Below are 27,435 nucleotides of genomic sequence, written 5' to 3'. Positions count from 1 at the left end.
AACTAAACCTGTGAATGTATCATTCACACAGGGGAGCTTTATTTTTAAACCTTGAGTTCTAAACATGATAGTCTCAGCATAAAAACAAATTATATTTAATCAATTTTTACATTCCTAATATAAGTTGCTTTTATGGCAAGGGCTGTTATCTATTCAGTTTTACCTAGAAGATGCTTAATAAACACGGCTCGAATAGACAAACAAATCAATAAAACTGCCAAGAAACTTTGGAGCTGTCAAAGATGCTAAAATAATTTTCCCATGGTTTTCAAACTTTTTTGTTTCCTTTTAGCAGGGGGGCCATTTTTTTCTATTGTACTCTTCTACAGTGAAAGTACATAAATACATACCACTTATTAAAAGCAGAGTCCCACCCACTCCAGGCTTCTTTTGCACTCCGCACTATTTCCCCCCCAACATCCCTGCCCTAAGATTAAAAGAGATCCTCTCCAGCCCCTCACAAGTATCAGCTACCTTTGGGGAAATGGACTGGGCCATTGGAGTGACACATGAAATTTTGTCAAAGGGAGATTGGGAGGTATCCATGGAGAGTGAGAACCAGACCCCAGGTTAGTGTCTGGGGAAGTTTACAGAGCAAGACATTAGGAGTCCTCCTCTCCAAAGACAAGCTTCTATTCCCTCCTTGTCATCAATCTTGGGGAGTCAGGCAGACAGAGACAGGGAAGACACAGTTGCATCCTGTGTGGACTTCCCAGTCCTGGCTTCTTCTCTGAGTACTTCAACCCCGGCTGCGCACAGGCACCTGGGGGGTGCCCGGGGTCTGGCCATGCAGCCACCTTCGTTGGGAAGGCCCCTCACCTCTCAGCCATCCTCCTACTTGCCCCAACTTATATGTGTCTTCCATGGCTCTACTTAAGTACTTACCCTCTCCTAATTCTTGATCCCTCCAGGCTGGATTGGGTCCTTTTGGCTGTTCTTAAATCTCTTTGAGCTTTACCCAAATTGAAGGATAATCTCACTCCATTGTCATTGTTCCTTTACATCCCTATCTCCTCCATTAACTGGTCAGCTCCTTGAAGACAGGTACCAAGCTGTGTCTTCCTAGCCTCAGTGCTCTGCATATACATGGAATATAATTTGTTACCTGAATAAATTAGCATATCTTCACATAAAGCAGGGAACTGATATGACACAGAAATTAAGGGTATAGTCTTTTGCCGCTTGCTGACTGTACGACTTTGGGCAAATCACTTAAACACTCTGGACACCATTTTATGCTCTGTAAAATAAGAAAAGTAGAATACCTGCTTAACAGGGAGCTTTGCGAATTTAGATTTTCCACATTAAAGATATTTAGCCCTAAATTACCACAGGCAATCTGAGCTCAAAAAATGTTAATAAGAGTTATTAATAACTATGGAGTTATTGTTATTGTTACCATCTGCCCCTGTTTTTTGTCTTTGGAATCCGTGATTTCTACCCTGTCAGGTAAGAAGCTGAGGCAAAGAGCCAGCTGCCTCTTCGCTCTGCCACATGCCAAAAGTCACGCCCAAGAGCCTTATGCCTTCAGGCTATCTCATTACACTTGTATCTTGGATGTTCCTCTGTGATTTTCCTCACACGTACCTCAGGACTGATAGCGTTAGCGGGAAATAGTAGCCTTCGCCTTCTGGCTGATGACAATCTTCTGCACACAGGAGTTTCTGCAGAGAGGTATGTCAAGCCCCTCATGTCCCACTATAAGCTTTTGTTGGCTCCCTTCACTACGTATTGTTCTCTGTGGTTTTTATCTTAGCCTGGTATGCGATGGGGAAGAAAAGTTCTGCGGTGCCAAGAATAAAGATTCCAAGAGGTAGCTGGAGCACAGGGGCTTTCAAAAGTGTAAAACAATGTGGTGATTCTTCTCAGGGCCTGTATGTTATGGCTTAATTCTCTTCCTGAAAAACAAGTTCAAGGGGATCTCTCCAGGAAGCTCTGTGAGGCCTTACCAATCCCCGGGGAAAGCTGATCTTGAGGCAAAGGTACAGCTTTCCATAGAGAAGAGCAATGTTTGGTCTTGACAATCAAACACTGGTTGATGATGGTCAGGCGAGAGCCCAGGAGAGGTCTTCCCTCACTGTCTGTAGAGCAACACTGAAGGCCTTTGCCCCACCTTTCTGCCAAGAACATGATGCCAAAATGTATTACCCTTCCAGAGACCTGTCAGTCTGGACACAAGATCACTAATTATAGTGTATATTTTTATATATTGATCCATTTTTCTATGCCCAATTAATATTATAGCTCATCTCATTTAATTCTAAAACACAATGAGATAGTTATCATTATTCCCCTTTTACAGATGAGAAAAATGAGGCTTAGAAAAGGTAAATGATTTGCCAAAACGCATACTCATTAAGTGGTAGAGAGGAGAAGAGATCCATTAGTAATAGTCTCTAACTTTATTCTAAGCTTTTGAAAAGTAAGAAAGACTCTTCCAATGTCTTATTTTCTATAACAAAGAATATGGCTAGGTATGCAAATAGACATAAGACAAGGGACAAATGATACCTTATTTAACAAATAATTTTTCTTATAAATAGCCAACTATATATATCTCAACTATATATGACAACCAGACAGATATATAGATATAATAATTTGTGTATGTGTGTGTATAGGATATGTTCTTGGGAAAATGTGAAGATTAAGATAATGGTTATGATATTTGTAGGAAACATTGTATTCACGAGAAGGGAGCATTCACGCATGCACTGCACAATGTAACTCAAAAGGTTTGGGGTAGAGAAGACTGCTCGCCAGGCAGGAAACAGGGTGGGACGGGGATTTCTGACTTGAATCCAGTCCTGGTTCTGCCATCAATGGGGGAAAGTTACTAACCCTCCTACCTCTGGGTGTCTTCATTTGTAAAATAAACAGTTAAGCTAGGGCGGTGGCTCTCAAATATTGGCCTGTGATGACATTTCCCTTAGTTGATGGTGAAAAGAGAAAAATAAAAACAATAGACTTATTTGTATAAATTCATTTATTTTATAAATACGCTAAAATGGTTTGCGTTGATGAACAATGGGGATTTTGTTTCCTCTTTGAACATCTCACACAATTCAAGTACGTCCTCTATAATGGAACCCTGATAGTGAAAGCATATCTGTCTTTTCACCAGTTCATAAATCGAAAAGTCTGGCAACCACTCAATTAACCACTAATGTCCTGTCCAGCTTCAAAACTCTATCCTCTTCTTCAATCACAGATGATATAAAAAAAACTCGAAAGTAGGAAGGAAAAAGACGAGCAACCCTTTTTATTCCCCTCCCCTCCTTGCTCTTGTTTAGCTCAGCATTTCCCCAAATATGTTCCATGAAAGACAAGCCCCTGGCAAGATATTACAGCTATTTCACCAGGAAAAGGAGTCTTAGTCAAATGAGTTTGAGAAACAATGTGTTAAAAATGTTGGGCAGGTTTTTTTACTGCGTGTCAGACCTTGTGAAATTCTCACATCTGTTGGGACTCCCCAAAAGAAGACAAAGCACGACCACTCCTTAAATTATTGGTGGAGAACAGATGCCTGCCCAGCCCCCTTTTGAGGACAGTACACCTATTCTTGGAACACAGTTTGAGAAAGGTGACTTCGGCTAAAAGAAAGTGCCTCAGTAGCTTCCATAATAAAGAAAAGACATAGTATCAGAGACAAGGGGACTGCCAATTATTTTACAATATAATTATTTTAATTTGACAGGGCTTTTTAACAATTACCAAAACCATGGATATTTCTTAAAATTACAAAGGAAACCTGGATGAGAATTCTTCAAATTAAAGTGCAATGAACTAAAGTTTCATGGCCATTTTGGGCAACTTTTCTTTTTAACCACAACGCATAAAGGAAAACTGTGTCAAGAGATTTGTACCCAGTGATTGCAACACGATAATTAAAGCATTTGGAATTTGCAGAAGTCTGCAGTAACAAAATTATGGCTATCATCCCTACACAAGTGAATATGAGGTAAAATAAAACCGTCTGTAGGTATTGAGCCTGAGAAAACCCAACTGCTCTCAAATGATGTGTCCTTGTTAAATATTTCAGCAGGAGGAACAATTAATTCTCAATGCTTGTGCCTCTTAACTGATTTACTTAAACACTTTCACTATGATCAAAAAACAAAATTCTTAATAGAAGAAAAAGATCTAATAGTATATGTATGTATGTATGTATGTATTTCTGCATAATTATCTGATCAGAGTTAAGAAGATTTACTCAGCCCTTTTTATTGCTTTTTACATCACCAAGCGAAAAATCAACTAGCTAAACCCTCCAGCCCTCACATTCTAGATTCAAGTTTCACTTACCACACTGAGGAGAGAACAGTTTTCACTTGGGACAAGATGATTTTGGAACAAACTATGCAAAGGGAGGACCTAGGAAGGATCTTTTGGATAGTCTGACACTAACAACCTTTCTTTCTGATTCTAGACACACCAGGTTTTTGACAAGCCTGTGGCTCTGCGTTACCTCCAATATTTTCCATCATAACTGTATAGTAAGTTCAGCCTGTTTTTCATAATCCTGCCGACTACAACAGCCTGCAGCCATAAAAAGCCTTCACTGACCTGGAGTTGGCTTAGAAAGTGCCTCTGCAGAGGAACAAGAAAAACACATGCAATGTTTACGTTTAAAGACAGGACAGAGGCAAGCTCTTGTGGCGGTGCTGACAGGCGCAAAAGATTTTTAGCGTCTAAATTTGGAAAGTTTAATTTTCTTTTGATGGCATTTGTAAACAAAATACCAACACTAAAATGAGAGCAATTTAGCCAGGGAAAGGGGGAGTGTCCCGTCCAGCAGATCAAATCCTCTTCCAAACTCCCCTGGAGAGAAGTGTCTACAAATTAGCACATGACCCTCTTTGGTGTGCCCTGCCCAGTATCCCTCAACCCCCAAGTTAGCAAGTACACGTGAGGTTTACACCATCCAAAGTTTCAGAATTAGCTTCTTTTAAATCTAAAGCCAGTATTGGTTTAGTCTCTGGGAAGGGGAATAAAAACACCATACAACGCTTCTTAGAAGACTACCATACCCATCTACATACGACTCAATATACAAATACTATAGTTTGAATCTATAGCATTCAGGCTACTGTGAACATCTGTTAAACCTAAGAAGTTGGTCTTCTTTTTTGCATCAAAGAGATCCAATTGAAAAGTAAAAACCAGAGGGGGAAAAAAAGTAAAAGTTTAAGCAACTCCTTCATCACATCTAAACTTCGACTCTCCACAGAATAACTGTACCCCCCCCCCACCCCCGATCTGGTAAAGTAGATCGCATTTAATATCAACATTTAAAAACTAGTATCTTTTTAAAAACTATTTTTTAAAACACAAAACAGCAGAGCTACTTGCCTTTTGGCAATTTCTGTGCATTTCCCAGGGTTAGTGCAATACTCCCACAGAGAAGTAGACACCCCAAGCTGGAGAGCATGTTGCATTTGCCACCTCACACGGGGAGTGATGCTGGTGGGTGTCCCGCAACCCTGGAGCTGCATTTAACTGGAGTGTCTCCCAGTGACAGAGGCGGGCGGCTGCACTTCGCTCTGCTGTGGGCTTACTCACAGGGGGTGGAGACAAAATGACATCACACCCTTTCCCACACACACCAAAAAAAAAAAAAAGAAGAAGAAGAAGAAGAAGAAGAAGGCACAACAGCAAAAAACATACCATCACATTTCTCTCTGCTAGTTTCTAACTGTCCCTTCTCTCTGTGGTATGAAAATTGAAATTTTGGTCACTCTGTATTTGTGAAAGAAAAAGTATTTAGGCAACTCTTAGCCATTCGATGAACTACTTTTAAAAATCCAGAAAAGGCATACCCCAAACCATTGGAACAGAATAAAACCTTATTAAGAAGGAAACTGTTTTTAATTATCTAGTAAAACAATCCAATTCTTCTTTTAAATGGGAGTAAACTCATAAAAGTATACTTTGAACCATTCTGAAGTTCCAATATCATGAGAAACTTTTAAAAGTAAGTCATTGGTTCCATAGCAATTCATTATACATAACACGCATATGTATTCAAGTGTATATACACACACAGATACATACACACATATATTCTAGAGACGTGGATGTAGAAATGGAGAAATCACTATTACTAAACGATCCCAGGCTCCGGGCCAGGCTCTGGAATAGTGCCCTTACCTATATGATTGCATTTTAATCCTCAGAGTGACTAGACAGGAGACCTAGCATTATTCCCATTTTATGAGTGAGAAAAACTGAGGCTCAGAGAGGTTAAGCCTCCTGACCAGGCCAAGGTATTCGAATGGTTAATCATTTGGGTGGGCTCTGGAACAGAACTGACGGCAATTTAAACTTGGATGCTCTGTGCTTTTGAGCAAATTTCTCCATCTCTATCTCATCAACGTTGTGTAAATTCAAGGGCTTGCTCCTTGCGAGGCACTGATCTGATCAATTCACATATATTAACCCGTCACTTCCCCAAAAAAACCTAGCAGGCAGGCATTGTCATCACCCGCATTTTCCTGACAGAGAACCGGGGCATAGAGAGGTTAAGTGAAAGGCTTGAGGTCATAGTGCCGTCAGCAACTGAGCTGGCGTTTTAATCTGGCAGTTTAACTCCAGAGCCTCCACTCTTAACTGCTAAACTTTCAATTCTAAACCAGAGATGATAGTATCAATTTCAGACATTTGCTAGCAGGAAGGACTTTTGGACAGTAACTACCATAGCACCTGGCATACAGAAAGCATTTAATAAAGGACAGTCACTGAAAACAACAATAATGACAATAACAAAGCCCTCAGTTAGCCTATGATTCTAACTGCACTTGTCTGCCTCTAAAGCCCACACATGTCCTCTCTGCCTCTCCCACAACCTAGACGCGCTGCAGGAATGACTGGGTTAATAATGTACTTGAAATGTCATCCAAACATTTATATGGACTCTGAAAATAGCTCGTTTCATGGGTTTGCTGTAGCTGAACCAAAACACTAAGTGGGAAGTGGAATAATGCTGGTCAAATAAAATTCTAGTCAAAAAAGTTACCAAAAGAAAAATTGAAGAGACAGCCCCATCTTCCAAAAAAAGCGTGAGAAGGCACATTGTTAAAGTCATTTGGAGCTGGCCAGGTCTACGCTCTCACCATAGGAATGCTCTGGCACCGGCTACGGAAGGGATTGGGTTATTTAACAGGTCTTTTTCATCTCTAATTTTTTACTTGGATAGGCAGCTCTCGCAAACCCAAGTTTGGACATGCATCCAGCTGGCACTGCAGTCTCGGCTTCTATATGCCAGTGCCATCAAGTTAAGCCAGGGAGGCCACTGTGCTAGCAGGAAACGACAGGTTTTCTGAGAGGGGGGAGAAAACTCCAGCAGAAATACTGAAAAGAAGGCTGATTCTTCCAACAGTGTGAGGGGCCGGTCCCAGGGTTAGGTAATGGAATTCAAGAGTCAGCCTCTACTTGGCCCGCAGGCTAAGTCCGATCGCCGTTAGCAATCAGTATTTGCAGTTTGGAACTGACTGGGGGCTAATAGAGGCAATCTCCAAAAAGACGGCTGCATTACCTTACTAGTAAGACAAGGAGCATTCCGTGCAGATGGTAAAATATCAGAGGTCTCCTCAGACCAGGGGAGGAGGAACGTCGTAAAGAAATGGACCATGTCAAAGGAGGTGATTCACCTTTGCAGAGACCAAGAAGTTTTCAGTCCTGCCAGAGTCCCCCCCTAAAGAGGAGGTATGCCAATGCTGCAGAAAAACTCTGAGTGCCTTGCTACATGAGATAACGCTTCAGGGCTATGAGCATGTAATCGGTGGAGAGTTAAGGCCATTTTCAAGGAAGAATTATCGTCTGACAACAGGTAGATTGGAGATGATGCCTGTGGAGTAATCTGTGCATCTCTGTTCGGTTTCTGGTTGTCACAGAAGAAAACTGACATGAAGCTCTGGTTCCAGTGCCTCTGCAGGCACTTGTGTCTGTAAATATAAAAATATAAAGATGTGAAGCTCCATGGGGCATCTGGGTGGCTCAGTCGGTTGGGCTTCTGCCTTCGGCTCAGGTCATGATCCCAGGGTCCTGGGACGGAGCCCCGCATCAGGCTCCCTGCTCAGCGGGAGCCTGCTTCTCCCTCTGCCCCCTGCCTGTGCTCACTAGCTCTCTCTCAAATAAATAAATAAAATCTTTTTTAAAACTATGAAGGCTCTATTGTTAGATTGTAGAATATTGAATTGTCACCAATATTCATGGAAAACTTTTTTTTATACATTTGTTCAAACGCATAGAATATACAACACCAAGGGTAAACACTGATGTAAAATAAGGTCTCCAGATGTTAATGATGTATCAGTGTGAGTTCATCAGTTGTGACAAATGTAACCAATTTGTAACAAAGTCTGGTGTGGGATGTTGGTAATGAGGAGGGCAAAGGGTGTATGGTGTATCTCTGCATGTGTGGGGGTAGGCATATGAGAAATCTGCACATTCCACTCAATTTTGCTGGGATCCTAAAACTACTCTACAAAAATTAAATCTATTACCAAAAAAAAAAAAAAAAAATCCTCGTTGAGAGGACATTTAGGAATAACTGCTGGAAAAATACATAAAATATATTTGTATTTTCTCTACGTTCTATGAGGACATGAACCACGCCTGTTTATCACTGTAGCCAGTGCCTAGAACATAATAAGGTGCAGTATGATGAGTAAGTGTCAAATGAAACAGCATCCATCAGTTCCTCCAAACAGTCTAAGAGGAGCGAGCTAGAGAAAGCTAGACCATGTCCTGGAATGCGCAGTCGTTGGGGGACAGTTCTCCAAGGGACCCTCATGTTTCTGTGTATCTTACAAGCAAAGGTACTGATTTCCTGTGTTCCAGACTATCTTTGCAAAGATGTTTGTATAGGAAACAGCCTTGGAAGATAGAAGTCTGTTTACTGTCCCATTGAATAAAAAGTAAGGTTTCCCTCTGGGACAAAAAGGGAACACATGCTCATATCCTATTATCAAAGAGTCAAGTTCCCTAAGTTCAGGGTTTCTGCGGCATGCGTAGGTATCACCCATACCTCTTTGCGTGGCCCAGTGGGAATCTGAGCTCCTAGAATGCGAGCAAATGCTGATATTCAGGCTAACTGTATGGCTGTGAGTAAATAAACTGTCCTTTGTCTTTGACCCTGGAGTCTTGTGTCTCCTGCCAGCATTACTGAACAGTGCATGCTAGCGTGCACATGGGGTAAAAACTCAACCCTTCATAATTCTTGACAATAAGATTGGCGCACTCCAAAATATCTTTTTAGATAAACTTTGGTATAATGCCATCATCAACATTCAAGTCCACTATAAGAATCAACAATGAAACTTTCTGTTGTGCATAGTAAGAGCATTGTTAGATATTTGCTTATTAAATCATAGAGCATCCTCTTTATTAAAACTCTGGGGGGGAAAGTCTGTTCTTTATGTTAAAAAAAAAAAAAGACTAATTTTTTTTCCTGAGCAACCGTATTTATTTTGTGACATCGTAACCAGGTTTTTCTTTCTGTGTTGACTGATGGAAAGCCAGAGCCAAATGTGTCCCTGCCCAGACTAAGTGTATAGGTCTTTATGGTGTGCGTGTTTTGGCATCATTCCTGGCTTTGTTTTTCATCCCACCCTTATTTATTGCTTATTTTACTTGGAGTTTTAATTTATGTGGTTTCATAAGTTGGTTTCATAAGTTTCTTTCATTGTTGTTTTGGAACCAAGTGAGGGCTACGCAAACTCGACACACAGGAGTTCTGTCAGAAGTACGTGTCAAAATATGTGAAGTGAGAATCTGGGAACTTGTTCTCTGCTTTCCTTCTCACACAACAGTAAACCCTGGTGGAATTCTGGTCCAACGATCATATAGCATCACCTCTTTATATATATTTTCTCTTTGCAAAGTAGACAAAAGACAGGAGGAAATCCAGAACACTACACTATGCACATGTCAGATTTTTCAATCATTTCACATTTGGACTTTGAAGTGTTCAATAATAATTCCATTGTTTTAAATGTGCCTTCCACTAAAACATAAATCTTTCTACTCTTGGACGTAAACTCAGTACAGTCATTTTACCTATCGGTTCACATTTTGTAGTCTCTCCTTCTTAAGGTCCTATGCTAGGACATTTTAAAAGGCTTCTATATCTACAATTAATAATATGCAAATGTATGCTGTGACTTTCTATGGGATGCTAATACAAATAATTTTTATTATGATTCATATTTGAAAGAGGTACCTCGATGTTCCATATTTTTAGCCCAAATGTTGTTTCTGTAATTACTGCACAGAATGAGACCCATGATTCAATTGTACAGGTATCCTGCTCCATTGGGGATACGTTTGACCAGAGTATGAAGTTCTCTTCCACAATGCTCTTTATAGCACAGGGAAGTACTGCTCCTTAAATGCCTACGTTTGCAGGTCATTTTTCAGTCTGTCTAAAGGCATCTAGACCTCTAGATTTTTGGCTTCACAACCTTGAGGAAATAAGCAACTTGTATCTACTTTCTTCCTATTAAGCTGAGCTGTAAAGTTTCCTTCCTTGTTTTGTCTAAATTCTACTTTTTTTAAATTGTTGAAGTATAGTGGACATATATTAGTTTCAGGTACACAACATAGGGATTTGACAGTTCTATACATTATTCAAGGCTTATCATGATAAGTGTAGTCACCATCCGCCACCATAGGATATTATTACAATATCACTGACCATATTTCCTCTGCCATACTTTTCATCTCCATGACTTACTTATTTTATAATTGGAAGTTTGTACCTCTTAATCCCCTTCACCTATTTCACCCATCCCTCCCCCCACCTCCCTTCTAGTAACCATTAGTTTCTTCACTGTTTTTAAGAATCTGGTTTTTTGTTTGTTTGTTTTGTTTTTTAGATTCCACATATCAAAGAAATCATATGGTATTTGTCTTTGACTTATTTCACTTAGCATAATACCCTCTAGGTGTATTCATGTCACAAATAGCAAGATCTTATTCTTTTTATGGTTAATATTCCATTGTATATATACACATCGTTTTTATCCATTGAACTATTGATGAATACTTGGGTTGCTTCATATCTTAGCAATTGTAAATAATGCTGCAATAAACATAGAGGTGCATAATTCTTTTCTAATTAGTGTTTTTGATTTGGAGGGGGGCCAATACCCAGTAGTGGAATTAACTGTATAATATGGAATTTCTATTTTTAATTTTTTGAGGAAACTCCATACTGTTTTCCTCATTAGTTGCATCAGTTTTCATTCCCATCAAGAGTACACAAGGGTCCTCCTCTCTCTATATCCTCACTGACTTTTTTTTTTTGGTTTCTTGTGTTTTTGATAATGGCCAAAACCAGAGAAGGAATTTTAAACCAGAGGATGTGTCAGAAGTAGGTCCTGAAAGTTAGAGTATAGCATCAGGAAGTCCAAGAGAGCATGGGGAATGTGAGGAGGCAACAGCAGATGGGACAAGTCAGAGGATGGTGGTCCTGGGAACATACCTTAGATAGGAGTTTTTGTCAGCAGGCTGACTTTTACACTTTCCTGAATGTGGTATATGGAAGGCCTGATATGTTTTAAAGGCTGGGATGGACTAGTCATGATCATAATCTCTTAAACAATAGATCCCAGGTCTTTTTAGTTTATTATTTAATGGAAGTGACACTTCTCTGGATACTTCCCAGCTTTGTTTGCATTGGTTTTGGTTGTGACAACCAGGCTACAAGCAGAGGACATCCAATGCTTTATTATATTATAAAATTGAGGTTGAGAATACATCATGTAATAATGTTTCTAATGAGGGAATAAAAAGAAATAAGGAAATAAAAAGGAACTTTTTGAAGCAAATTTGAAGGCACTTCTCCCTAACAGGATAGACATTTGTGGGCCCTTCTGGCTATAGCTACCCACTGAAATAAAGTACAGAAAAATAATCTGAAGGAAAGGACACATTTCAAATCCAATTAGAAAAATAAATCCTGAAACAGAAAGGGAAGAGGTAGTAAATGAGGCTAACTGAGAAGAATAAATTGTTCTTAGAAAGCGACAGCTTCTAATAGTTGAATAATTTGAGTATTTAAAATAACAATCACTGACAAGGACAAAAGTACACAAAATTTTAATTTGTGATCTTCTCTGTTTTGACTTTGTGACACTCTAATTTTCTAATTGCTATCTCTATTACAGTTTAAAAACAATTGTGTTTGAGGTTAAGGAAAAAAATAATAATTTGATGTAATAATACTTTAAGGATATTGAAAAATTGAGGTTGATAATTATATCATTAATAATGTCTCTAATGAGAGAATAAACAAAAATAAGAAAATGAAAAGAAAATATCTCCTTGCTCTACACTTATGCTGTTCAGTACGATGGCCATTAGCCATATATGGCTATTTAAATTTAAATTAATTAAAGCTAAACATTTAGTTCCTCAGTCATTCTAGCCACATTTCAAATGCTCAGTCATATGTGGCTACTGGTTATCTAATATCAGACAGCCCAGATGTGAAAGATTTCTATCATTGTGGTTCTGTAGTAAAGCACTGATCTTGACCATGTCAGCTAGCATCAAACTCTACTCATGGACAATGACCAACATTCGTATTTTGAATTGTCATTTAATTAATGAATGAAAGACTGAATGAATGAATCACTCTTTTTTGATTCTTTGTCTCTCTTTTCAAAATAAATATAATATGCTTTTATTATTCTTTGTTGTTAAACTTCAAGTAATATAGGAAGTTCTCAAACTGAGAAAGTAACAAAGGACAAAGGGGGAAAAACAAACAGAAAGTAACAAAGGACGAAGGAATTTCATCTACAAATTTCCAGCTCCTAAAGTGTCAGGGAACCATCACTGAGAGAATGTGATCTTGGGTTTCTGGCAGGATATATCAAAGTGGTCCAGCCATTGTTGGCTGCTAACCCATCAACCATTCTCTGTCCTTTCTCTCTGACAGCACTTGCCTCCCATCATAGAATATACCTTGGGAGGCCCATGTGAATAAGTTCTGGCCCATAATTTTTTTTAAAGTTTCATTTATTTATTTTAGAGAGAGAGAGAGAGAACATGTGTGCAAGTGGGGGGAGGGGCAGAAGGAGAGAATCTTCAAGCAGACTCTCTGCTGAGTGGGGAGACTGACTCAGGGCTCAATCCCACGACTCTGAGATCATGACCTAAGCAGAAACCAAGAGCCAGATGCTCAACTGACTGAGCCACCTAGACACCCCAGTTCTGCTAGATGATATGGTAGGTTTTCATTTAAAGTTTTAAGAAACTACCAAACTCTTTCAAAGTGGATGTACAATTTTACATTGACACCAACAATGTATGAGTGTTACAGTTTCCCACATCCTTGTTGACACATGCCTGTCAAACTTTTTAATTTTATTCATTCTAACAGGTATATAGTATCTCATTTTGATTTTGTTATATTTCCCTAATGATAAACAATGCTATACATATATAGTTTCATGTGCTTATTTGCCATCTCTTCGTCTTTTTTTTTTTTCTTTTTTTGTGGTGGTGTCTGTCCAAAACCTTTAGCCTACTTATTTGCAGAGATGGGGATTATTTTCTTATTATAAAGTTCTGGGAGCTCTTTAAGTCCTTTATCAGATTTATGCTTTGCAAATATTTTCTCCCTAACTGTAGCTTGATTTTTAATTCTTTCAATGGTGTCTTTTGTAGTGGAAAAGTTTTTGATTTATACAATTTTCTGTTAAGGATTGTATTATTGGTGTCATAGCTAAAAATCCTTTGCCAAATCAAAGGTCATGAAGATTTCATAATTTTAGGTTTTACATGTAAATCTATGATCCATTTTGAGTTGATTTTTTGCATATGATGAATGGTATGGATTCATGTTCATTTTTTTTGCATACAGACATCCAATTGTTCTAGTGCCATTTGTTGAAAAGACAATTCTTTTTCTACTGAATAGACCTTACGCCTCATCAAAATCATTTGTTCATATATACATAGGTTGATTCTGAAGTCTCTTTACTGTTCCATTGTCTATTTGTTCTATTTAATACCAATAAAACATTGTATTAAACACTTCAGCTTATAAGTCTTAGATTCAAGTAGTATGACTTTGCCTGTGAAATCATCTGGACCTGGAGTTTTCTCTGTAGGAAAGTTTTGGGTTTGGGGGGTATTTTTTTTGTTTCTCTGCTTCACTAAAAATTCAATTCCTTCAATAGACACAGAGATATTCAGATTATCTATTTCTTCTTGAGTGAGGTTTGTTAGTTTACATCTTTAAATGAATTTGAATGTTTACAAAAGTGGTCAACTGTGTTGACATAAAGTTATACATAATATACATAATATTCTCATATTATCCTTTTCATATCTATAAAATCTGTAATGATGTTGCCTCTCTTATTCCTAATACTGATCTGTGTCTTCTCTGTCCTATTCAAACAAAATTTAAATATATCACATTTTTATTTTCATCCAGTTAAAAATATTTCTATTTTACTTTTGTTTCTTCTTTGCTCATGGGTTATTTAGAAGTATGTTATTTTGTTTCCAATATTTGGGGGATTTTTCCAGGAATCATTCTGTTTTTAATTCAATTGTAGTTGAAAAATATACTCTCAATGACTTGAATCCTCTTGTATTTATTGAGAATTGTCTTATGGTCTAGAATATGGTCTATCTTTGTGCCCTTGAAAAGAATATATATTCTGATATCATTCAGTGGAATACCCTATAACTAGAATTTCTGTTGTAATTCAAGTAGGAAACTAACAGGAAAGTACTGGTCAGAATAAGACTACCAAAGCAGAATTTAGCATCTGTCTAATTGGAATGATGATGATGACAGTGATGATAGTGATGGTGATTTTGATAAATAGCAGCTACTGTTTATTGAATGTTTAACACTTTTTTTCTAAAATTTTTCTTCCCAGTTTATTTCTAGAAAAGCTAGTCTCCTTCTCATCACCACTTGCAAAACTCATTCACTAATGAACAAACAAAAAACCCAAACCAAAAAACCCCCCAAGACAAACACCCCCCCCCCAACCCTGAATGATCTACTTATTCCCCTAGCATTCCCCTGGGAGTGCTCAATTTTTAAATTATTTCCCAATCCATACATTTTTTTACACTGTCTCATCCTCATTAACAACTCTGTGAAAGTTTGAGGTGGAGAAAGCATAACTCAAACAACTTAAGAGACTTGCTTAAGAAACAGAGTGAGTCAGTGGTGTAATGCAGGGGGTTCATGAACTTTAGTGTGTATCATAATCAGAGGCCTTAAAACATTAAATTTCCTCTCTTGTTCTCTATCTTATGTCTGAAATTATATTTTAGAGATTTATTTTGGCTGATGGAAAAAATGTGAGAATCCCTTAGAGGGGTAACATTATGAGATAGCATATTACCAACCATTAAACCTTAGAGCTCATGAAGACATTCAGAACAGATTGGAGGATAGAGAAAGAGAAGACTGGGCTCTTGAGAGGAATGGGAAGAAGTTGGAAAGGTATTCAAGAAGGGAAAAACAGAATCCTTCTAAGAATTTGAGTGGAATCCAGGCCTATATGAATCCAAAGTACTTTGAAATGTGAAGAAGACCTTGCTTTCCCACCCGTTTCCCTTTTAAATTCATCCATTCATTGAACCATCCATTCCTTCTAGCTTGTTTTTAGTTCCATATTCTTCTTCTAGCCTCAACCACAAGAACTTAAGGAACCAGGGAATAGCAGCAAGGAACCACAGAGGCATCCTTAAGTTATCTTCAAGAACACCTGTGGACCAAGACAAACTTTCTGAAGTTCAGCTTTTTAAGGTCCCACCTGATAAAGTGAAATCAGTTGTTCTTAGGCCACAGGCTATTCATTCACCACCAAGCAGAATCTCAGGTCTAGTGAAGGAAGAAAATAGAAACACTCAGAGAATTTCTTCTCAATTACTAGCCCAGGCCAATACTGAGAACATCTTTTCCCTGACTTCTCTCTGCTAAAGTGAAAGAAAATAGCCTTCCTTGAAATTATATGATTCACTACAAACATCTGACATTAATTCCAGGAACAAGGGCTTGAAATACAAAGACACAGAGAAAGCAACAGGGAGGGTCTGATAGAGAGTCAATGGGATGAGATGTGGCAACTTCTTACTCCATATATCATCAGCTGTCACTGCCTGAACATGAAATTGGTGCCCTTTGACTTGTGAAATGCCTCATTCCTAGCACCAGTGCTCAGGCAGGACATTAAATTGTGTCAAGGAATGCCAATCACATGAGATGATGCTGAGAGGGCTCTGAATTATTCCCAGAAGACCAGAATTTCTTATTCCAAATGACCCAACCCATTCGCCAGCACAGGACATGCTGTATTGACCAACCCCCTCAAATCAATCTGGTCACCAATCTAAGACCATTACCACACTCCAAGCCTCTAGAATCTTGCTCTGTTATCCAGATTGTCATTTTTAGGCATATAAAGAGCAGAATTCTCCGATAGACATTGAAAAGATAATAAAGGGATACTATGAACAACTCTATGCCCACGAATTTGATAACCTAGATGAAATGAACAAATTCTTTGAAAGACACATTTGGCCAAACTCATGCAAGAAGAAACAAACAATCTGAATAAGCCTACCTCTATTAAAGAAATTGAACCAATAATTAATAACCTTCCAAAATGGAAAGCACAAGGCCCAGATAGATTCACTGGTGAATTTTCCAAACATTTAAAGAAGAAATTATACCAGTTGTCTACAATCTTTTGCAGAGAATAGAAGCAGAGGGAGTACTTCCTAACTCATTCTATAAAGCCAGCATTACCCTAATACCAAAACCAGACAAAGATGTTACATGAAAAGAAAGCTATAAGCCAATATCTCTCATGAATTTAGTTACAAAAATCCTCAACAAAATAGCAGCAAATCAAATTCAACAATGTATAAAAAAGAACTACACATCACAACAAAGGCGGATTTATCCCAGGTATGCAAGGCTGGCTCAATATTTGAAAATCAATTAATGTAAACCCTCACATCAACAGACTAAAAGAAAAAAAATCACATGATCATATCAATAAATGCAGAAGAAGCATTTGACAAAATCCAAAACCATTCATGATCTAAAAGTCACAGTAAATTAGGAATTGAAAGGAACTACTTTGAATTGATTTTTTTTAAGGTCTATAAAAAATTCTGCAGCTCACATCATACTTAATGGTGAAAAACTTGGAACTTTCCCATTCTTCAGGTAGAGGCAATGATGTCCTCTCTTAGCACTCCACTTCAACATCATATTGGAAGCAATGGCTTATACAGTAAAGCTCAAGAAGGAAATAAAAGTATACAGATGAGGAAGGAAAAAGCCAAACTATATTTGTTTCCAAATGACTTGATTATCTATGTAGAAAACCCGAAAGAATCACCCAAAAACTCCTGGAGCTAGTTATCAGTTACAATAAGTTTGCAGGACACAAGGTTAAAATATAAAGAAGGTGTGGTTCATACATACAATGGAATATTACTCAGCCATCAGAAAGGATGACTACCCACCATTTGCATCGACATGGATGGGACTGGAGGGGATTATGCTAAGTGAAATAAATCAAGCGGAGAAAGACAATTATTATATGGTTTCGCTTATAGGTGAAACATAAGGAATAACGTGGAGGACCACAGGAGAAGGGAGGGAAAACTGAATGGGAAGAAATCAGAGAGGGAGACAAACCATAAGAGATTCTAGACTCTGGGAAACAAACTGAAGGTTACAGAAAGGAGGGGGCGTGGAGGGATGGGGTAACCAGGTGATGGGTATTAAGGAGGGCACATGTGGTGATGAGCACTGGGTGTTATATACAACTAATGAATCATGGAACACATCCAAAACTAATGACGTACTGTATGTTGGCTAACTGAACATAGTAAAAAAAAAAAAAAAATACAAAGTCAACCACTTTCTATAAACCATAATGAACAAGTGAAATTTGAAATTAAAAACACAATACCATTTACATTAGCAGCCACCCAAAATGAAATAAGTATATATCTAAAAAAATATGCATAATAGCTGTATGAGGAAAACTATAAAATGCTGATGAACAAAATCAAAGAAATAAATGGAGAGGTATTCCATGTTTATAGAGAATGTTCAGTACTGTCAAGATGTCAGTTTTTACCAACTTGATCTATAGATTCAGCGCAATTCTAATCAAAATCCCACCAAGAAACTGGTTCTAAATTTATGTGAATAAGTAAGAAACCCAAAATAGTCAAGACTATATTGAAAGAGTGTTGGGGGTTAACGTAGAGCATGAAATCAGCCATAATACGTGGCTTGCTAAAATGTAACACGGAGGCCGCTGGGGCAATGGAAGCTTTCCGCGAAGGGCATGGGCCTTTGGCATGCAGAGGGCTGCATGACTGCTCTGTGGTTGGAAGGCCGCAGGGAGTTGCCTTCCCCAAAGCTTTCTTAGCCCAAACAGCCACCCAGTGACCTAAGAGATGTCTGCATTGTCCCTTAGGCTATGTTTAGCAGAACTCCTAGAGCACGCAGATTAGCATATCTATCATATCTTTCCCCTAAATAGATCCTCCTAGTTCCAGTAAGACCCCTTGTCACACATCACTTACTTAAGACACAGTGATAAGGATTTGTGAGTATCTTGAAGGACCAATAAAGGCAGGAGAAAAGAAGGGCAAAGGGTCTTCCTCTCTGAGTGTTGAACATCTTGCGTTCTCATTCTCATTTCTTTCACAGCAAAGTTTGGAGTAATCTTCCATCCATTATTACGGGGATTGCAGGCCATTCCCAGCAAGTGGTGACCCCACATGACCATCTTGCAATGGACACTGTACGGTCACCCCCCCCCAAAAAAAACGAAAAGTCTGCACACAGTAAGTTGGCATCAGTTACGGAAGTTTCAGGCTTGGGAATTTTTACAGAATCGAAAGTTCTCTAAGAACTCCGGATACAGGGCAAAGCCTCTCCCTTGAACAGAGACAGTATGTTAAAGTTTTAAAGCAATTCTTAAAGGTAACGGACCTACTATAAATGAGAAACAGCTCCTTACAGTGAGCGGGGCCTCTGTAATGGAGGACCAACTTCAGGGTTTGTTAGAGGTTGTTATTGAACAGAACCCATGGTTCCCTGACCAAGGAACTTTAGATTTAGAAGTATGGGAAAGAATTGGAGAGAATTTGAAACGTTGCCATAAACAAGGTAAAAAGGTGTCCCTTGCTTCCCTTACTATGTGAGGTCTAGTCAGGTCCACCCTGGCCCCTTTACATACTGAAGACACCTCAAACGTCTTTAAAGAAAAGGGGAACCTATGACTCCTTCAGCTCCCCGCATTAGCACTTTAACTTCTCAATCTAGACCCAGCAAAGAGGAAGAGCTCCCTCCTCCCTACCCAAGACATCCCACCACCTTTCCTCCTTCACCCCCCCACTTAGTCGATCCTTAAGAGGAGAAACAAAGTTGGAAGACTGATACTACTTGACTTTAAAACTCACTATAAAATATTTACAAAATATTTACAAAGTCACATCTGATAAAAGACCGTTAGCCAAAATATGGAGATCTTAAAATTCAACAGTAAGAAAACAAACAACTTGATTTAAAAAATGGGCCAATGACTTTTAACAAACACCTGAGAGATTGTGAGATTGAGCCCCCCATCAAGATCCTTGCTCAGTGGGGAGTCTACTTGAAGATTCTCTCTCTGCTCTTCCCCTTACTTGTGCGTGTGCTTGCTCTCTCTTAAATAAATAAATAAGTAAATAAAACTTACAAAAAGTTAAAAGGCTAGAAGGATATAAACCAAAAGCAGTTGTCCCTGTGTGATAGAATTAATGGAGATACTTTTTCTTGTATTTTTTCGTAATTTCAAATATTTATCTGTGATAACCAAGTACCTTTTGTGCAATGACTGCTATGGTCTAAGTGCATCCCCCCAAATTCAAATTTTGAAATCCTAGCCTCTAAAGGTCTTGGTATTAGGAGCTGGGGCCTTTGGGAAGTGCCTGAGCTCTGAGGATGGAGCCCTTATGAATGGGATTACTGCCTTACTAAAGAAGTTCCAGAGAGATCCCAAGCTCCCACCACCATGTACGGTTACACAGTGAGAAGTCTGTGATCCAGAAGAGGACCCTCACCCAGCCATGCTGACACCTTGATCTTGGACTTCCAGCCTCCAGAACTGTGAGAAATAAATTCCTATTGTTTATAAGCCACCCAATCTTAGATACTTTGTTACGGCAGATAAGATAATGACAAAATGTTCTAGAAATAATTTATTTCTAACCCAATAGTCAATAGCAGTAGGTGGATCTAGAAGGGCATGGATGTGAGCCCAGGAGATAATCAGGTCCCCCACTTTTCTTGCTGTGTTACGCACAGCACATCGGCCAGGTCACAACATGCAGTGGTAGTGCTCATACCCAACCCAACAGGATAAAAGAAATCCCCAACCAGGCATGCCCTGGTGGCTCAGTCAGTTAAGTGTCTGTCTTCCGCTCAGCTCATGATCCCAGGGTCATGGGATGGAGCTCAGCAGGGAGTCTGCTACTCCCTCCCTTTCCCTCTGCCCCTCCCCACCCCTGCTTGTGAGCACGTGCACTCTCTCTCTCTGCTCTCTCTCTCTCAAATAAGTAAAATGTTTAAAAAAAAGAAAAAAGAAATCACCAACCAGTCTTGGTGTCCACATCAATCACATAGGCTGAGGCACAATTGCTATGTTGTTCTAGGTTTAGTTGAAAATGATGGGCTTCAGACACTACCCTGAGGGGTGGTGCCTAAGAAGGTCTCCTTCAGAGCAGAGGGGCTGATGGTGGCTATTCTAGGAAAGCCCAGTATCATCCACTGCAGACATTCATAATCATCTTTATTATATTGCATCTCCCACAATACAATTACTGAGAAACGGGATTCAGTGGTTCCCGACTTCCAATTGTCACATGGAAAAGGAGCAAAGAGAAGGGAGAGGCACTGTCTTCTATTATGGTCATCTCTGCATGTGTGGGTATGGGTGTGCATGGGTGTGGGGGGGTATGAGTGTCTACGGGTGTGTGTGTGCATGTATGAATATGAGTATGAGTGTGTATGGGTGGGGGTGGGGTGTGTGTGTGAGCATGAGCATGTGTGTGTGAAGCCTCCCTCTATTCTTGCACCACTGCTGCTGTTTTCCAAATTGTTGCCAGTTTTCTGCCTCTACCACCTCTAATCCAACAAAAATTCCCTAAATCCCACAGCGCCAGTCTGCTGTTTCCTCCCCTGATTTAGTCTTGCTGTCTGTTCCAATCACGAGTACTTAGTGCCTGCTATTTATTTTCAGTTCATCTTCCCAGTTTTAAGTATTTGTTACTTGTTTTTGCCTGTTCATTTGCATAATGGATATGCAATATACTTAAGTAACAAATTATGACTTCTAGAGTAATAAAGAGTAACTTTTCTCAGATGATTTTTCTCCCATTCTCCTTCATGCATGAAAGAACTGATGGATCAAAAAAGGAAAATATGTTTAATGTGGAATCAGCCCAGTGATGACCATAAAACATATAATTAGGATGAGAGTTAGACCACTGTCTGGTGGAAAGCCCTGGCCTCCATCTCAATCTACCAGAAAACATAAGCAATTTAGTTCAGCGATTTGTTTAAATCGCTTGGGATGGGGAATTGTTAAGCTATTTTTACATCATGTGAGTGAACTACTAATATTTTCATCACAACCCATTTTGATAGGAAGGAAAAACAAAAAAATTATAAGGATGACATCTTGGAAGCCCCAAGGAGGGCAGCATCAAGGTAAGAAAGGGCGCGGGAAACGGAAGCAGACGGAGGCAATGACAGTACATAAACTACACTAGTTTGCTTGTAGCTGGTCTTAAACATACTTACACACACAGTAACATGTCATTTGTCAAATCAAGACTTATCATCTTTATTTATTTATTTATTTATTTATTTATTTATTTATTTATTTTTAGAGCACGCATGTGTGAGCAGGGGCAGGGGTGAGGGGGAGATGGAGAGGGAGAGAGAGGTTCTTAAGCTGGCTCCATGCTCAGTGCAGAGCCTGATGTGGAGCTCGATCTCACAACCCTGAGGTCATGGCCTGAGCCGAAATCAAGAGTTGTATGCTTAGCTGACTGAGCCACCCAGGTGCCCCGAGACTTATGTGTTTTCATGCAGCATCCCAACTTGGTGATCAGGAAATCACAATCCAGCTGGAGAAAAAAAAAAATTCCAAAACATATATCCCATGGACTGGAAGTGTCAGGAGAAAATGTGCTTTCCTTCTCTATCCCCAAAGCATGAAACCTGAGGCATCTTAAACTAAGAATGATTACAGAGCACATGACTCTTTGCTCATAAAACATCTTGGAAGAAACTGGGGCTATACTTTTGGCTCGAAGTTGCAGATGAAGCAGGAAATGTTAAAATATTCTGGACGCCTTCACAAAGGCTCTCAGTCTAATACTGAATAAGAAACTCTTTTGGAAAAAACGGGGGATTAACAGGTGTGGGTTTAAAGTGTGTGCATTCTCCTTAGCTGACTCTTGGAAGTGTCCCCAAGGCTCTGTCTTTGAGTGAAGGAAGGAGATGAAGCCTCAGGCAGGCTGATGCACAGATACAAAGATACTTATGTTGTCAGGAGCAAAAAGGAAACCGTGAGTCACACAGAAAAGGATTAAGTGTTTTAACGAGTTTTTTGCTTTTCCTGGAATTCTTACTAGGAAAAAAAAGAGCAGCTTTTCCTTTCTAAATGCAACAAATATAATTTTCTCAGTTTGGAGATGAAGAACATGTTTATATATATACAAAGCTAAGTGATTTTTTTCTGATTTACACTTCCTTCTATTTCATTAAGGTCAAACAACATCCCTCCTAAGAGATGAATTACTACATCTTCAGATTAAAAAACCTAGAGTACTTAAATTTACATAACTAAATCTTACAAATATTTCTGTGCCTTTAGAGGCAAGGGTATGCTTCTGTTAAACACTAGTTATAATGGTTTTATACTACTGAAAAACATAGCAGCTTAAAAGAAAAAGTTCTCACCTTGGTTTCCCTTAAGTTTACCAAATTTACTGAATTTCATCCAAAGCGTTACACTATCAGCAAAGTATGTGGCAGATGGTGAGAGAAAAGAAACAAAAAAATCTCATAACAACTCTTATCCATCTTCCAGCTTAAAGTACTTCACTTACTGTTTTTACTGGAAGATGGACAGTAACGCTTAAACCAATGTTCATTAATGCATACCTCAAGGAACTTGTTTCTGTTACTTCATTGGATTTTCAAAATATGGGTGATGAGGTTGGTGGATATGATGTCAAGCCCACACAAAAGGAATTAAACTATTACATATGAAACCAAGGCTTTTGTTTAATCTTCAAGCTCATCTCCTAGTTCGTTAGAGACTAAACCATGTATTCTGAAATCATTCAGTCCTGAGGTTTCCCCCACTTAGGAGTCTTCATAGTTTTAAGTTGCCGGGAAAATGATGTCTCTCTGGTGTTGGCTACTTGTGGGAATGGCCACCTCTTCTGTAAGAACACAGGGAGCATCTCTGTGACTTGTACATTTTGGGGCCAGATCTGAAGTCTGGCCAACAAGAGATAAACTTACCCAAACAGAATAGTTATTAAAGAAGTGGAGTTGGAATCATGTTTTCCTGAAAATAAAGTCAAAACTTGAAGTTTTGAGGGCAAAAAGGGGGAAAGTTTAATTTTAAAGAGTGACCGAGTGGTTTTCACATTCCTCCCTCAATAACGATGAAGAATATATCATGTTATATGAATTATATCAATTGTACTTACTAATTTAATGACTGAAGCCCCTCCTCCATCTCCCGTGGAACTACAAACTCTTTGTGAGCAGAAACTGTCTACTCACCTTTGTATCCCCACTACCTACCATGGTGACTATAGACTGGAAACCTTTGATAACTGTAATTGGACATCACAGTTAGGACAATAACTGGAATTAAGGGCAGAAGGTAACGAAGGAGCGTTTGAGGATGAGCATTTCTCCACATTCCCATGACTGTCCAGGGAAGGGAATACCCATCAATGCAACCATTCCAGGTCTGTAGAAAGAAACAACTAAATACCTAGTATCTTGTAGAAGTTAAAAAAGAAATAAAAGAGCTATATAATAATTACGGATGACAGAATGTTATGAGCTTCCTGGGAGCCGCATCACCATCGGAGTCGTTTAAACAGAGGTGTCATAACCAATTAAAGATGATGATGTAAATGTATTCAGTGAACATTGGACTTTCGGTTTCCTTCTAAATCAAGAGTTAATTCTTGATCCCTGAAGCAGAGTTGGCCTACTCGTTGGCCACAATAACTTGGTGAGTACATACCATAATGATGGTCAGTATCCTTGCTCTGGTTCTCTAGTTGAGAATGCTTTTAGGTGGTTTTGTTTTCTTTTTTTTTTTTTTTATGGGCTGTTTGTGGTACCTTTATTGTACAAAAGCCATCAAATTTAATAATTCTTCAGTTATCTGGAATATTACTATAGCAAGATAGCCTATATTTTTTTAATAATAATTTTTTATTATGTTATGTTAGTCACCATATAGTACATCCTTAGTTTTTGATGTAGTGTTCCATGATTCATTGTTTGTGTATAATACCCAGTGCTCCATGCAATACGTGCCTTCCTTACTACCCATCACCGGCCTATCCAATCCCCCACCACCTCCCCTCTGAAACCCTCAGTTTGTTTCCCAGAGTCCATAGTCTTTCATGGTTCATTCCCCCTTCTGTTTACTCCCCCTTCGTTCTTCCCTTATATACAATGGAATATTACTTAGCCATCAGAAAGAACGATTACCCAATATTTGCAGCAACGTGGACGGGACTGGAGGAGATTATGCTAAGTGAAATAGGTGGTTTTGTTTTCTAAGATAATTTTCCTTGTAGAAGGAAACAAGTGTTCCAAGACAACTCAGCTTGATTGTAAGATCAGGCACATCTTTAATAAATTATAGATTGACTTGATGGCACTAATTAGTCTTTTGTAGATTATGAGAATATAATAATGCCCAGCAACCAGACCAACATTGTCAAGAGGTACCAGTCAAAACGTTGAGAACTGGGTTGTCTTATTGACCTCCCGCCTCCAGTCTTGTTCTGCCTGACGCATTCTCTCATGCAAAAATGACCGTGTTCACATATAAAACTCAACATAAAACCACACCCATCTCTGTAACCCTTTAATGGCATCCAGTTGCCTTCAAAAGGAAGTCTAAATGGCCCTGAATGATTTCCCTTTGACTACCTCTTGGCCTCAATCCCTCATCCTCCCTCCTTTGCTCTATGTTCAGTTTAACAGTTTGTGACGTTTCGCTTTCATCACTTCAGATCAGTGATTCTCCACAGGGAGTAATTTTATCCTCAGGGGACACTTAACAATGTCTGGAGACATTTTTGGTTATCACAACTCACGAGATGCTACTGGCATCTAGTGGGTAGAGACCAGAGATTCTGCTAAACACCCTACAGTGCAAAGAACCATCCCTTGTATCAAAATTCACCAGCCCAAAGTGTCTATGGAAACTTTGTTGAGAAACTCTGCTTTAGATACATGAATGATAGCAAACCACGTGCAACAAACCTTGAGAGAAGTCCCTTTGAAACAGTGGCTCTAAAAAAAGGTTGGCAAACTATGGCCCATGGTCCGTATCTGGCCCACTGCCTGTTTTTGTAAGTAAAACCGTATTGGCGCACAGCCACGCGTAGTTGTTATGCTCTGCCATCTTGTCTCTGGTGCTTTGCTGCAGAGATGACTAGTTGTGGCAGAGACCATATGGCCCACAAACTAAAATATTTTCTATCTGGCTCTTTTTTTTTTTTTAAGATTTTATTTATTTGACAGAGCGCAAGCACAAGCAGAGGGAGAGGGAGAAGCAGACTCCCCGCTGAGCAGGCCGCCCGACTGAGAACTCGATCTCAGGACTGAGATCACCACCCGAGCTGAAGGCAGACACTTCACCAACTGAGCCACCCAGGTGCTCTCTCTCTGGCTCTTTACAGAAAAATTTGTCAACTCCTGCTCTAAAACACCTCTGCTATTTCATTCCTAAGACTGCAGCAAATTATGACTTGTACATAGGAAAGAAAATATTTTTTTTCCAACTGGCACGCTATTTCTGCTTTAGAAGAGAAAATATAGGCATAGGATAACAACTGGATGTCCAACTAGTCTTCTGAGAAAAGCATTTCCATTGAATTAATAATGAGCTTTGCTGGCGAGATATCATTAAAAAGAGAAGTTTACGGCTTGCAGGAAGTAGGTGGGGGTGGGAGAGGTGAGTGGGGTAAGAAAAGCTTGGTCATCAGATCTTACTATTTCCTCCCTAGAAATCTCTCCACTTGGTCTAACCTGAACGCAGCCTAACATGCCTTTTGAGGCAGGCAGACCCTACCACTTCTCAGCTTCAGGCACTTGCTAACATTTGCAAGGAGAGATGGTTCGGGGCAGAGACACATGTGGCTATGATGAGGAAAAGAGCCAATCAAACAAGCCTCTGGCAGCCTCACTGCAACTCCTCAAAAGCGAGAACTTGTTTTGTTGTTGCATCTTCCTTTAACTTTAGGAGATTGAAAATGAAATGAAAAGCAGGTCAAAGCTGCAAAAGGTAAGTGACACCTGAAATGTTTGCTAGGGTTTCCCCATGTGGTTATTGTTGGCACATATAACAATTAAAAACACAGGGACGTTTCAGATGCACAAAATGCCAATTTAATGCATAAGCTTTTTATTTTATAATAAACATCCATTTATTGTGTTTATAGTGAAGGACCCTGATCCCTTGTAACTACTGTGTGACCACATGCACATACATGCCACACACTGCTGCTCTCTTCATGAGGCATTTAGAGTCGGGGCAGCTTCCCAGGAGCTGGCGGAGAGAGATGAGTGTTTAGGGTTCCTCAAGCGGGGCGGACTGGAGAGGGTGCTACTCCTGTCATGGGGACGTACACAAATCAGGCAAACCAAAATCAGAATTTCCCAGATGTCTCTGAAAAAAAAATAATGTGTGCAAGCAGTTTGAGAGTTAAGGCTTATAAAATATGTTAGAGATTGCCCTGAGGCCCAATGCCTGCATCAGCAATATGGTCTACAAGGACAATGTCAAACCAACGAGTGCCTTCGCGAAAATTATTTTAAGAAGTGCTTCTTATGGGGGATGCAGTTCTGAAAACATGAAGTCTTGGAGGAGCAACAAGGCTGGAAAACTGAACCTGAGATTCCTATTAAGCCTGAGATCCTAAAAGAGACTTTTCATGACCATGAAAGAAATTCAATTATTAGTTGAAAATCTTTACCAGTTTAAAAAAAAAAAGATTTTTTAAGGTGAATTCTATGAAACTTCCAGAGTACGAATCATCTCAAGCTCTTCTAGAGGAAAAAAAAGGAACATTCCCCAATGCATTCTGAGGCAAACA

At 39.3% G+C, this 27,435-nt stretch overlaps 1 protein-coding gene across 50 annotated transcripts in view; it reads right to left on the bottom strand.

Annotated features, from left to right (window-relative positions):
- The window catches only part of ABI3BP (ABI family member 3 binding protein), a 235,006-nt gene extending 229,454 nt beyond the window's left edge, over positions 1-5,552 (bottom strand). For 24 of the 50 annotated variants that reach the window (XM_026492194.4, XM_026492220.4, XM_048215237.2 and 21 more), the window contains exon 1: positions 5,353-5,551. In XM_026492194.4, the coding sequence (XP_026347979.1) occupies positions 5,353-5,431 (79 nt within the window). In that variant the 5' untranslated portion in view covers positions 5,432-5,551. Of the gene's footprint in view, positions 1-5,352 lie in introns of all 50 variants that reach the window. The other 26 variants (XM_026492292.4, XM_048215239.2, XM_057306716.1 and 23 more) reach the window with 3 other exon arrangements.
- Between the last annotated feature and the right edge of the window lie 21,883 nt (positions 5,553-27,435).

This window comes from Ursus arctos, unplaced genomic scaffold (assembly GCF_023065955.2).
Source record: "Ursus arctos isolate Adak ecotype North America unplaced genomic scaffold, UrsArc2.0 scaffold_4, whole genome shotgun sequence".
Classification (NCBI taxonomy): Eukaryota; Metazoa; Chordata; class Mammalia; order Carnivora; family Ursidae; genus Ursus; species Ursus arctos.
Note: the sequence above shows the minus strand (reverse complement) of the source record. Positions and strands in the feature narration are given on the sequence as shown.